Source organism: Uloborus diversus, chromosome 8 (genome assembly GCF_026930045.1).
Source record: "Uloborus diversus isolate 005 chromosome 8, Udiv.v.3.1, whole genome shotgun sequence".
In the NCBI taxonomy this organism is placed as follows: Eukaryota; Metazoa; Arthropoda; class Arachnida; order Araneae; family Uloboridae; genus Uloborus; species Uloborus diversus.
In genome coordinates, this window is record NC_072738.1 from 158031997 (window position 1) to 158045902 (window position 13906).

The window sequence follows — 13906 nt, forward strand, 5'->3', positions numbered from 1 at the left end:
TTAAAGTACAGTATATACTGTGCACTGATTATTACGTTTTTTTAGCATAATTTAATGTTTGCAGGTGGCAGCACTGTCTGCTTTGTTTTGTTTATCTACCACCAGGAACATAACATCAATCAGCTTAAAGAGTTCACTAGTTCTTTTTGTTAGTGTGTTCTGTTATATTTAAAGTTAGTTTTAGGTAATTAGTGGGTATGTGTATGTGAGTATAAACAATCTTTTACCTCCTTTCTTAAAAAGTTAAGAAATGGTGTAAACCTTCCGAAAAGTATGCCAAAAAGACTTAAAATGCTCATCAAGAACAATGGAATGCATACTAAATATTAGATAATTATTTCACTGTTCGTAATTGTGTCTATAGTTATGTAATCAATAAGGAATTTGCTTTTAAAACAGTCTTAGTCTAATAATTTGGTCAGCACTGTAGAGTTAAAACGAAGTTATAATTCGACCATCTTATGTCTAGTTGCCCACAATCGACTTCCCGACCGTCTCAGAAATCAATGTTTCAATTTGAATTACGACGTTGCGTATACATTTCACACAACATGCGAATGAAGAGCAGCGTACAGCTGAATCTTCAGATCAAATCATTTAAAGGATATCAGCGGAAAACTATTCGCAACTCCAACGAACTATAGGGGGCACTGAAGTCACTGTCTAATGGCGGACTTAAAAACTAAAATAAACGCACATGGTAACGAAGAAAATGCTAAAAGTGTTGTGATTTTTGTTCGTACGTATGATTTTTTCGCTTTATTCTTTTTAAATTAATTTTCAAAGTCTTGTGGATATTCTGGCCCACGTAGAAAGAAATGAGAATTCAAGAAGCATTACTAAACGTCAAAGATTAATGCAAACTACGTAGTTCCTAGTTCTAAGCAGCTATTTCCACGATGTTGAATTCGATATTTATCAATTCTTGATAAAACTAAATAATAATTGTGGCCTGACAAGAATAACAATTAATGCTAGAAAATTCAATATGACATTACAAATTGTTATCGAAAGAAAATGATACTTTTTTGCCTTGCTTGGCTAGCGCTTATTGTTTCCCATTTGTAGCTGAGTTATTTCTCTCAATTCCCGAATCGGTTAATTTAAAAATTTTCTGTTTCGATTTTTCTAATTTCTGAGTTACGATTTAATTGTGTCATGTTATGCAAATCATCAACGAAATTCTCACGGATATATGGTGGTAGTTTTCTTTTCAGTTGATTGACCATTATTTCTTTTCACTTATCGAATTCTGTAATCTTACTACCATTTTATTCCACTCATGATAAAAATTAAAAATGTTTTAACTAAAAACGTGAAATCTCGCCAAGGCTACTTTGCTCGCACTATACTAAAACTATAACCCTAAACAAATTTGGCGAAACCTTTCAGCTGAGAATAAAAGGAATAAAGTAAATTCTTTCTCGGTTATTCATTTTGTTCTACGATAATATATTCAAGAAAATATTTTGCATACTGTCCATTCCAACTAAATGCTGCTGTAAAATATGGTAAGTTTAATTAATTTAAGATTAAAAAGACCCCCATATTCTTACAAATTCATACAAAACAATAAAATTTTTTACCTTGCATAACGTTATCCAAGTTTGTTAATCCAGAATTTTCGCTTTCACCAATTATTAAGGAAATAATGAAAACTAACATTATTTTGAGAAGCTCGAGAATACTACTAAGGGACGAATTAATTTCTGTAGCTGAAAGCAAACTAAGACACATCGATTGCGTTAATAAATACTCAGAACAAACTGCCTGTGTTTACGTCAACAGACACACGTGGAACGCAACGTGGCAAATGTTTTAGTTTCATTTGCAGTTTTGTAAATCACCGCAAGGTAGCGTATTCGAGCGCTGGAGTTCCGAATACGTAAAGGCTTGGGGAAACCAAAATCTTCTGTTATCAATGGCAAGATAGTCTGAATCGTCGAAGGAAAAATTGTGTGAATTCACAAAATTTTTGAAAATAAAAAAACGCCCAGTTTTGACAGAAGCACTTGGGCTCAGACGATGCAAATGGAACCAGAAATTAAACTTAGCCATCCGAATAATAATAAAAAAATTTAAAAAAACTTAAAGAATATTTAACATTCCGTAACATTTTGCGATATGAAAGTTGGAGATTTTCAGAATTTTGTCCAATTTAAAATTCCAATCTACTGCAGCTGCGTTCAAATTCGAAAACTTGGGTGCAAGAAGGAAGCGATTTTCCGCTCAACCACGTAGCTGGCATTAATATTTGTATATTCTGCAAATGGCTAGTATATAATAATAGAAATAATTAATGATAATAAAAAAGATTGTAATGCTGCTTTCAAGTGTTTGGAATGGTCAGACTAAATTTGCCGAATAAGGAAGCTATACTGACAGTCACGGAAAATTCTCCTGACCTCCCACCCAAGCGTCCCTAGATACGGACCTTCAGGATTTCTGGATTTGAGGATTGTGGATTTTCAGCAACGTACTCCGAATGGCTTGTTTGACTTAGATGGCGTGTTTAAAAGTACATTCTTAAAATTAAACTGGATTAATTTTTGTGAAAATGATTTAAATTAAGATCATGCTGTGGTGTCTAAACTGTTTCTCATACTTGGATTAAAAATCCGAGATTCCATATTAGAACAAAGAAAAATAAAATTAAATAATGGTATAACACTGTGGTATTGCGGGCTACAATCCGCACAAAATTTGCATCAAAGTTTGCTCAACGATATTTGCAAAGCCCTTTTCATAAAGGACTTCTCGTGCTCTCGAAACACGTGTATGAAAATTTGTGCAATTTTTTCGGTTTTACAAAGTTGTTGTTTGTATTTGTAACGTTTCAATCCAAATGTATGTGAGTAGATGCATCGTATTAGGTCATGAATACAATTTTTCTTCACAAGTAATGCTATGTTGAGGTTTGGTTTATTATTATTTTTTTCCCAATTTCTTCAAATTGAGGCGCATATGAAAACATTAAGTAGTTTGCATTTACTATTTTAATAATTTATAAATAGTTATGACTCGATATAGGAACTCAGTTCGCCACATATCAAACAAAAAGCTGAGTTTTCTACCTAGTACATATTTTTTTTTTAATAAAAGCTTTGAACTTAGAGAAATATTTTTCTAACAATTTTTTCGGCATCCTGAAGCAATAAATTTCTTTAAATAATAAACTCTTTAAAAAAATTACAGTGTTTAACATATTGATTTAAATAATAACATTAATTCTACTAATGCATCAAATCTTGGTCTAAAAGAAAAAAAAATCCCGAAATTACTTTCCGCTTCAGTTGAACATCTCACATCAGTTTATGACAATTTGTATCCGTTAATTCCGTTCTCGGTTGAGCTAACAAGCTGAATACGATGTGCATTATTTTCTGGGTTGAACAGCTGAACTGAAAACGAACCATTATCAAACATCATAACCTCCAGCAATAAAAGATTAAAATGAAATTATGTAACTGATATCGGTCCGTGGGTAATAAAAGTACGATGAATGCTATGAAACTGAATTGGTGTTCCGTTACAAGGATACGTGCTTTTTGACAAAGGAATGGGAATGTTTTACAAATTTTGAACTTTAAGCACTTCAAATGTAGAAGAATAGATCAAAGACTTACTGAGCAATTAATAATCGCTCAGTTGATAAACGTTAAACTTTCTTGTTTCAAGGAAACTAAAAAAAAAAAAAAAACAGTCTTAGGAATTCAGTGAATGATGTGCCTTTGTAATTCGAGCAATTTTTGATCTCAAATCATAGCTTTGAAAACCAGAAACACGAAACTTACTGCTTTTTTAAGCTGTGTACTAACTTTTAAAGGAAAATTATTTGGAACCTTGCCATCGGTGAAGGGTCATTCTACGGTATTTTTTACATTCATGTAAAGTCCGTAACGTGACCTTTTTTTTACCATAACTTTTTAATTTACTGTTTGATTAGCATATTATTTTATTTTGAACTTTCCCTACCAACACACCAACTTAAATTAAAATAATTTGCAAATCAAACAGTAAATTAGAAAGTTATGGCAAAAAAAGGTCACGTTACGGACTTTACATAAATGTTAAAAATACCGTGAAATGATGCTGCATCATTTGACCAGTTTCCAACATGAACTCATTGTCATAAAAATTTCTAAGTCCAAGAAACAGTTGTGAAAATGAAACGAACTTTTAGAAACGAAGTACAACAGTGATTACTAAATGAAAGCAAAATGATCATCGATTGTAAAAAAAAAATCCAAAATGAATGGCAATTTTAATACTTTGTTGGGGCTAAAGCCCTTGTTCTTGGCTTAAGTAGTGACAAGCCCGCCATCTTAGGATTAAATGCCACCTTCTTAATTTGTGTGCTATAATGAAGAACCTTTTTCTTACTTCTTGTTTGTAGTGCTATTAGATTGTGGATTAATGTAGAGCTAATTAGAAACTACATTCAAGAAGTCAACACTTAACTTCACCATAGCAGACATAGGTCGAAGGCATCATTTAGTCCCAAGATGGCGGACTTTGTTCTTCGGTTCAAGCTTTACTTACTATCCCTAGTGATCCCAGATATAAAAGGCAATAATTTGGAGGAGGTAGTCCAGCGCTCCCATGCTGTGGGTAGCCGACCATTGTTCTGTTGAAAAATATCTACGGAGAGTGCTGCTATGAGTGCCAACACATGTGACGGAAGCTTGTCACAAACGTAACGTTTGGCTGTCGTGGTGTTGTGCATCAATATTAAGGGTGTATCGTTTGTCATGGAACCTCATAACAGCACAGCAGTTATTGTATGTTGCTTAAAGCAAAGTTTTCGAGGCGCATGCGCCACAAAAACCAATAGAACCAACCATCTCACACAGTTGCCGCCTTCTTTTTTTTCATCTAACGCGAGAGCAGAAATGTATAGTCGACGACAAAACAAACTGGCACAGTTGAAATGTATTAGATACAAATACAAAAGTGACGACCAGCAACAGGCTCTGGGCCCAGCTAGACTGGTCCTAGTCAATTTACAATCCCCAGTGAAGATCAATGGCCCTCTTAAAACTATCTACTCCATTACTCATTACCACCTCTTCCGGTAAGCTGTTCCAAGGTTCCACTACCCTGCTGTGATAATAATTTTTTCTAATATCCGTGTTAGCCTGAGATTTAAATAGCTTGAAACAATGACCCCTTGTCCTGTTTTCAGTGCTAAACTTCAGCCCCGTAACATCTTTCATTTTAATAAATTTAAACAACTGAATCATGTCCCCTCGGTCTCTTCTTTGCTCAAGGCTGTACATTTTTAGCCTTCTAAGCCTGGAATCGTAGTCCCAATGTTATCCCAAATTCATTAAATTGCTGAAGAACAAATTGAGATATTTTCTTGAAATTTGGATGGTTTTTGTAATTTAAGGAAACTAAAAAGTATCATGTATTTTCTTGCAACCAATCCCAAAGTAGACTCTGACATTAAAAGAAATAGGGACACCCCTTTCGTCAAAATGAGATCAGTAAGCAATCTTCTTGATTGCTCAATAATCATTTTATTACGCTCAGTTACGCAAATTACCCTCTGACACCTTTTTCGAGTTCCACTGCAAAAAAATAAAATAATGGATTTAAGAATATATATATATATATATATATATATATATATATATATATATATATATATATGTATATATATATATATATATATATATATATATATATATATATATATATATATATATATATGTATATATATATATATATATATATATATATTAATTTGAATTTTTGGCATCTTGAATTCAAATTATGTTTTTCGCAATCACGAGCGTGTGCGTGTATGAATACTCGTGTGTGTTTGTGTAGGCACATGTGTGTGGGTGCGTGTGTGTGTATGTATGCATGTGTGTGCGTGTTGTGTATGCAGTTGCTGTGTGTGTAGGCGTTCGTGTGAGTGTGTATGTAGGCATATGTGTTTGTGTCTGTGTGCAGGCATGAGTGTGTGTATGTGTATGTGTGTGTGTATTTGTGTGTAGGCGTGTGTGTGTATGCGTGTGTGTGTGTAGGATTTGGACGCAACCTGGAAACGGTTTTCGCAAGAGGAGCAGCATCGTGAGGCTGGTCGACGCGACGGTGGTGCTGGCAGAGGGTGCTGCTGGGAAAATAAAATGATAGGAATTCAAAACAGTCAAATAAGAACAATAAGCAATCGTGATTACTCAAAAAAAAAAAAAAAAAAAAATCTAAAAAACAAAATTCCGTACTGTTATGTTCTATTTGTGCATTATAATGTGATTACTTTATATCTTTAAACGCACTAAGGCAAACATTTTATTGTTATTATGGTGTTCAAAGTTTAAATGGGACCACGGATGATCCATATTCTTTTGGCTATTCAGAGAAAGCTAGCTACCCGCAGAAAGATCTCCGATAGGAGAGTCACAGACCTGTTGAATATTTGCCAGAATTGCAGGGCAGGACAGAATATAATTACGGCACAGCTTTGTGTCGGTAACATGACCAGTTGTCAGACTTGTTAAGGTGTTTGCAAGAGTTGTGTTTAGGCTTGATTCGACAATCTGATATTTCAACTTAACCGTCCCATCTAATAAGTCCTTAGTCCTTCGACCGTGCCACTGAGTTTTTATCACCAAAGGAGACAAGAGGAAGTACTTCTTAATGCAGTCGCCTCGTTTCTTTTGCCAGAACATCTACCCAGCCTCGTTACCATCATTATACACTTCCTTTCTACTACTATTTAGTTTGAAAAATAAGTGACAGATTTAATATTCCTATACACCTTAATACCTCTTAAATACACAATATTATAGTCTTCCATGAGGTAACAAAAGATACAGCTGTAATATTTCCAACAGTTTGACACAAAATTTCTCGCACTTCAATTCTATCCCTGGTCGTTCTGAAGGATAAGAGCTAAACAGATTTATTTCAATACAAAAAACATTCAATTGCTCAAATGATACGAATCCTGTTACTTACCAATTTGAATACAGCTAAAGAACTCTGGTAATCAGTTTCGTTGTTCTTGGCGAGGAATGGAGTTTTAATTGGCTCTCTTTTCATCCCCCAAATATGAGCTTTGAAATAGACATTGGTGAACTTGGTGAATGCGTACTGATCAATATCTGATGGCAACCGATAGTCAGGGCTTAGACTTTTGGCGACTTCTCCAACAACTTTCTGAATGTTTCTTTCATTATGAATGCACTGCCATTCTAAAAAATATATAGAAAACCATACAATCAAAGGTTATGCTTTTTGTTCAAAAAAAAATGAAAAATCATTGCCTATTTTTAAAGAACGAAATTATTCGTGCTATTTCTTCAGCAGTACTCAATATGTGAAAATTAAATGTTTCATAAACACTAGTGATAGCAGTTTTAATGTCTTATCTTAAAGATTCTAGCCAACTGCAAAAGATCGCAGACAAAACATCTCAATTGCAACATTATTAAATTCGGAAAATAAAATACGGTTTGCTTGAAATGTTTTCCACACTGAATCTACAGAATCCAACTTCTTTTTTTCATTGTGTCCTATGAAGCATATCTGCTTCCCCTTCTTAAAAACGTAGTTAAAATTTTCCTGAATTGCAAAATCAGCAAATGTGCCTAAAAATGGTTCAGTTCAACTCTTAAACTTTTACTGTTAATATGCAGCTAGATGGGGGCCGTGGTAGCCCGATCGGTAGAGTGTCGGATTCGGGGCCGGAGGGTCCTGAGTTCGAACCTCGATGGTCGAAGACCTACCGTCGTCATTAAAGAGGACTGAGCGACGTTAAATATGCTCGTGGTCTCAATGTTCTCCAAGTGAAACGATACCTCTGGGGGTGCTAGCACCAGGTAGCCATTAGCTCCTGGACTAGTTCTAAATTTTCATTAACTGTTCGATCCGGTGATGGTGCTGCCATCTATTGGTATATAAAATAATGGAGGCAAGGCACTTAGTATGCAGTCCTCGACATAAATACAGTTGTTGTCAGTTCTGACTCTGAATAGGAATAGGATGCAGCTAGGTTAGAGCTGAGTTTCAATTATTCTTCAGTTCTTAAATTATAGTAAAATAATTTTTGAATAATTGCGTGCATTATATTGTTTCTATTTAGTCAAATTATCTGGTTAATCAAAAAATAACAAACAGTAAGGCAAATTAAGCAAATCAATTAAGTAATCTTGGAAAGTTAAGCGAACTGTGACAAAAATTTGAACTTTTTACTCTTCAAGGGTTTTTTGGATTGAGTTTGCAGTAACTAGCTGCTTATCAACCTTTAACTTCTTTTGGTAGATTTGCTGTACGAGAAAACTTCGGTTGACTTAAAAATAAGGTTAAATGACACAATGCATAGTTTGTTAGAAATTGAAAATGTACTTCTTTGTATTTTTTTTATCCTTAAAAAATATAGAAGATTTTTTTTTTTTAAATTATGATACATTCCTTTAGGTTTTAGACGCTTCTAAAAGATGAGTGAGGAATTCGATTACATACCATCTAGCTTGCTGAAGATAAATGCCAGCTCAGCTGGAATTTCAAGATGGTTGACCCCTGCCACTGCTCTTGAGGTACGTTCTTGTTCTTCCCTATTGGCACGTTCTTTAGCACGTTCCAAAGCCACCTTGTCTGCCTCACGCTTTCTCGCCAAAATAGCTTTGATCTATAAAAAAATTAATAGAATGGTATAATTTTTCAGTGAATCTAATCATCATATGCATTAGTATCAAATGAAGTTTTTAGAAACAACTTTTAGCTGATTTGAGTAAACAGGTAGTTTTCTCTAAAAAATAAAAGTTAATAGTAAATAATTAAGGAATTATTATAAAGAAAGAACATTAGCGCCAATGTGTGGGTGATAAAAGAATCACTTGTAATCAAAGAATGCCCTTCCGCGAGACATATTTCCAGTCTTTGAGGAACGAGAAACCATTTATAGTAAAAATTTAATTCAAGATTATCAACACCTTATGATCAACACCCATTTGAAAGAAAATAAGGTTTCACGTACTAAGGTCTGAACAACGATAATTCAGTTTGATTTTTAACGAAAGTATTACTTTTATTTTTGGAAATTGTGTTGTTAACTCTAAAAAGAGAATCAATTGTTTTTGATACAACCGGCTTCGTTCAAACTAAAGTCTTGTCTACTTACTTTGTCGTATTCTCGCTTCTGTCGCTTCATACGATAGTTAGCTTGAGTTCGAACGATGCCTTTCCTTATAATTCGATATCTTCGCCTGAATGAAAAAGGGGAAATATTAGATTCGTCGATAAAAACAATGAATGTATAGGGTAATATAAAAAGAATGGCAAAGTTTCATAAAGGTACTAATTTGGAAACATTGGACCTTGACTCTCTGGTGGAGCTTGAATGAAAGAACGAGTTGTGAAGTTTCAATTAGCCATCGCTAGATCGTCTTGAAGTGGCGAGTTGAAATTTTGCTAGATGTCTGTACGTGTTATCGTATGTGTCTCACTTGTTATCTATTACTCATTTGAATGGTTGGCTGAAACAACGTTGAATGTTACAAAGTACAATTTTATAGGAGACATAGTACAATTCTACAGTTTTTCTGAGGGCGCAATCAAATTAGGAAAAGCTGCCAAGAAAATGTTTGATCCACTGTTGCTCCATTGCAATAAATATTCTCCTCCAAAGGATGAAGATAAGCTCAAATTCTCTTTTTATCGAACCAACGAACATTATTTCACCGAAAAACCGATTTTGAAATAAGCCGACCATTAATTTAGTCAAAATGGCGATCAGATCAGAAGTGACTTAACACTTAATGACAGACCCCATAGGTCGCTAGACCTAACACCATGTGACTTTTCTCAGTGTGAGGATATGAAATGTGTGTTTATACCCCTGGTAATCTTGACGAAAGGAAAAATTGGATCACTACAGCAATTGTTTTTGTGACTGCAGATATGTGTATAGAGTTGTTAGAATACATTTGTGATATCATTCAGAGGTCAAGAGCAATTTTATTTTGTGACTGTATACATGCTACGACTTGTATAGAGAAACTTGAGTACAGGTGTGATATTGTTCATACGCCAGAAGTAATGGCTTTTGTGACTGGTTACATGCGGCAACTTATATAGAGGAGTTTGAGTACCGGTGTTATATTGTTCAGGCGTCAGGAGCAATTACTTTTATGGCTGGTTACATGCCACTGCGTGTATAGAAGAATTTGCGTACAAGTGTTATATCGTTCAGGAGGCAGGAGGAAGGCATGTAAAACATCTTTAGAATGGTTAAAGTACTTAAAAATTATTCGTTGTTGTACCATTTTTTCACTTAGAAATATACACGTTTGAAACTCTCCCCATTCTTTTGAAACTACAAAAGTTTTTAAAATAAATAAAAAGTGGATTTGAAACTGAAAATTAAAAGCATCCGCGTCCAAGCGCAATCAAAATATTCTCCTGCGAGAATAGACTGGTTTATTAGCCTTTTCATATGAAACACTTTACTACGCCAGGATTGACAATATTACTTGAAGGTTGAAGCTAAGTATTCTAGAGATGGAGATCAACTCCCCCACCCTCGTTGTGTCCCTGGCAGCAATGACAATGGAGTAACTTTTCAAACAACGGCAAGTAGTTAAAATCAAATTGTTTACACCAAAATGAAATATATATATATATTAGAAATAGGTGCTGAATATTGCTGCAAATTGAATATAAAATTTGACGAATTACTCGTTTGTGGATATTTGTGCCTATTTTACACTCAGATATTTGAATTATTTTAAGTTGTTGGCGTATTGGTTTACTAGTTAAACTCAGTTAAATTTTGCATTATATTCTGTTGTTTGCCATGTGAATGGATAAACTGTCTTTCAAAAAATATTGGGTATTTGCAAGAGAGTCCTCTATAAGATGTATAAGAGAGATCTACAATAGAAATATGAGAGGGTCATCCATTTAATAAAAGTAGTAACTTAATCTTACTACGTGAGTGATAATTTATTAATTTATGTTTTTCCAACCAAAAAATCGGGAGTGGTGCAAACATTGCAGAAAAGTCTCAAAATTATCCTTAATGATTGTCCAGGGCATTTTTATGTCATAATCACAATGTCAAGTTAATCCAGTAGAGTACCGCACCTATGAGAATGGCAAAATAGCTTTGCTAAAATTTGGGAAATTTACGTAAGTTACGGTCGAAGATCCACACTTTCAGGGTTGAATGAGACAAGTTGAATTGAATTTTAATTTAGTGCAAATAGAGTTAAGTACAGTAACGGTGCCTTACCTGGCGGTCCAGGCCCTGTATGCAGTTTGAATCTTAACTGCACTGTGGCGCATGCTACTGTACCGTTTACGGGCAAGATAACCACGGACATATCTCTGTATTGTGACCACAGAGCCTCTGAGTATGTTCACACGTTCTTTCTCCAGGGCTTGCTCCAGCGATTCTCTCAAAAATACCTGAAATGGAGGAAAAGAAATTTCAGTTGAAAGCAACAGCTTGTAAAAGTAAAAACACAAATTTGGCTTGTACTTTAGTTGTACAGATTCTATTTATAAAAATGTGCCTACGGTGCGGTCAAAAATGTCTTGCACTTATTTCCCCATAAGACGCATTGAATTCCTAGCAGCAGAAGGGACACAAGTCGTAATTGATTTCACATCTAAGTTTACTGCTCTTTTCTACCAAAAAACCTCACGAAGGAAACTAACATAACCTCTACGTGGTGGCGTATAAGCGATATAATTAGTAGTAACACATTAAAATTTCATAATTTTGAAGACACATTTTGAACTTATACGTTACTCGTATACACGGTTAATTCAGACTACAGAAACCAACCAGTAAAACTGTAAGGAATGTTTTTCTCACATTGTAACATTTGAGGATAAAAAAAAAAATTAAGAATAGGTTATTGAGTAAAACCTTGATTTTCTCCAATTCCAAAACAAACATGTTTGAGTTGTGTCCCTTAAATAACAGGAGTGTGACGTTTAAAACTAAATAGGATAATTGTTTATAAGCACACAACAATCGTCCAAAATGATACTCTCATTAATATCTCGCGAAGGAGGGACGATGCGGAGTGGTACATAACTATGTACCGTTTACGAGACACGTAGCAAGTGATGCTCAAAGTGTGTAAAAACCTTATTGATTATCTAAATCTACCAATAACTCTAGATTTCTCTAAAATTCCTTGTTCTTCCATATTATACACATTCCAAAACCACTACATGATTTTTGAAAACTTTAATAAGTTTTTCACTCTGTACTAGACATAAAAAAAACAAATGTTATTACCTTCGAACTTCCAAGCTGGTATTGGTCCCTGGAACCAGGTATTTTATCGAGGATGACTCGACACACATCTCGAGATGGTGATCCTCTTGGCAATCGACCTGGTACTATACATCGGTATCTAAAACGAAAACAACACATTATTATTTAAATTTATGTAGTTTATGCGTTTACTATACAAGTAATATATCCGGTAGCAGAAACAGCACAAGGCCAGATTCTTAAGAAAGACTGCAGACTATTTCTTAGGTGAGAAAAAAAAAAATTCTTACAGAAATGGAAAATTCAATCGTAAATTTTGGTAGAGGAAGATTAGATTTATACCGTATTTTTGGGATATAACCCAGAGGATGCTTGTATTTGTATTAGCATCTAATGTTTAAGCATTTCTGGGTTCCGATTTAGATTTTACTATTGATCTAATGTCTATTTATCATGCGACTATTTCTTGATTTTTGATCTGCGTCGCAGACCGCTGAGAAATATTCTGCTACTGGGTGTATATTAATAAATCTCATGGTAAGGACAAGGAGTACTGAGAGCTTACTGCTTACTGTTGTTCTACCACAAAGAACGAAGTGTACTTTCTGCAAGTAAGTTTTCAAACATTCCAATCTACTGGTACATATGTGACTTGAACATCGATTGTAATCATAATATATACGAAATGAACTGTAGTTTGCTATACTATGGTCTGTTTTTATCTGGTAATATTTTCCTTTTAGTTTAAGAATTCATTTTCCTAGATGGCGGATCAAGTACTATGGAGTACAGTGGAACCTCGTTGACGCAAAATCGCCAAACATGAAATATCGTTTCGCATAAAACAATTATCATGTTCCCTTGAGTTTCCCCTGTACCAGGTATTCCGTAATCTTCGACGCAAGCCTGTTTTTTCTTTTTTTAAGAGTTTTGATGTGGTTTTTCTTGATATTACTAAATCAACAATTGGTTTCCTATTGATACACCACTACCTCCAAAAGAGCAGAAGCCAAAAAAAAAAAAAAAGACAGGAAAGCTGAACAATCTTTTATAGTAACATACTCTTCATGTAAACAAGTATTAAAGAATTATCTGAGACATAATATAAAATAGAAAGAATGAGTAGCTCTATAACAACAAAAGAAACTGACCGCTCGAAGTTCTTCAGTGGTTTGAACCTCCTATTCCATGTTACCCTCAATTTAAATTTTTTTTTTTTTTACTTGGGAATAAAATAAATGGTAATTTTTGTTTTTGCAAACGACAGGTCGTTACAGGTAGTTATAGTAGGCGTTAATGGTGAACTGAAAGTTTTTATAGCAAAACCAGACAGTAAACTCCCTCTAATGCGGACACGAACGGGATAGATGTTTTTTTTTGTCCACAATAGAGGGGTATCCGCAGGACAGGGGTTTAATAATGTTAATTGCATTGGAATTGGGGGAATTAAAAATGTCCGTATAAGAGGGGTGTCCGTTAGAAGGGACTTTACTGTATTTTTATATATATGTATGGTATTCTATATTACCCGCAGTTCATCTATGAATAATTTGCTCATTTTTTTCACAAAACAAAAATGCTAATCTCCGTTTAATATTGGCTTTAGAAATTGAAAAAAATAACATTATGGTAAAAGTTTCAATTTTTAATTTGTTGAAATAA

At 34.3% G+C, this 13906-nt stretch overlaps 1 protein-coding gene across 1 annotated transcript in view; it reads right to left on the minus strand.

Annotated features, from left to right (window-relative positions):
• The window catches only part of LOC129228703 (unconventional myosin-XV-like), a 261173-nt gene that overhangs the window by 161599 nt on the left and 85668 nt on the right, over window positions 1–13906 (minus strand). Inside the window, exons 18-22 of the mRNA XM_054863387.1 lie at window positions 12266–12383; window positions 11246–11421; window positions 9134–9218; window positions 8476–8641; window positions 6970–7205 (exon numbers count right to left, since the gene is read on the minus strand). Of these exons, the coding sequence (XP_054719362.1) occupies window positions 6970–7205; window positions 8476–8641; window positions 9134–9218; window positions 11246–11421; window positions 12266–12383 (781 nt within the window). The remainder of the gene's footprint in view (window positions 1–6969; window positions 7206–8475; window positions 8642–9133; window positions 9219–11245; window positions 11422–12265; window positions 12384–13906) is intronic.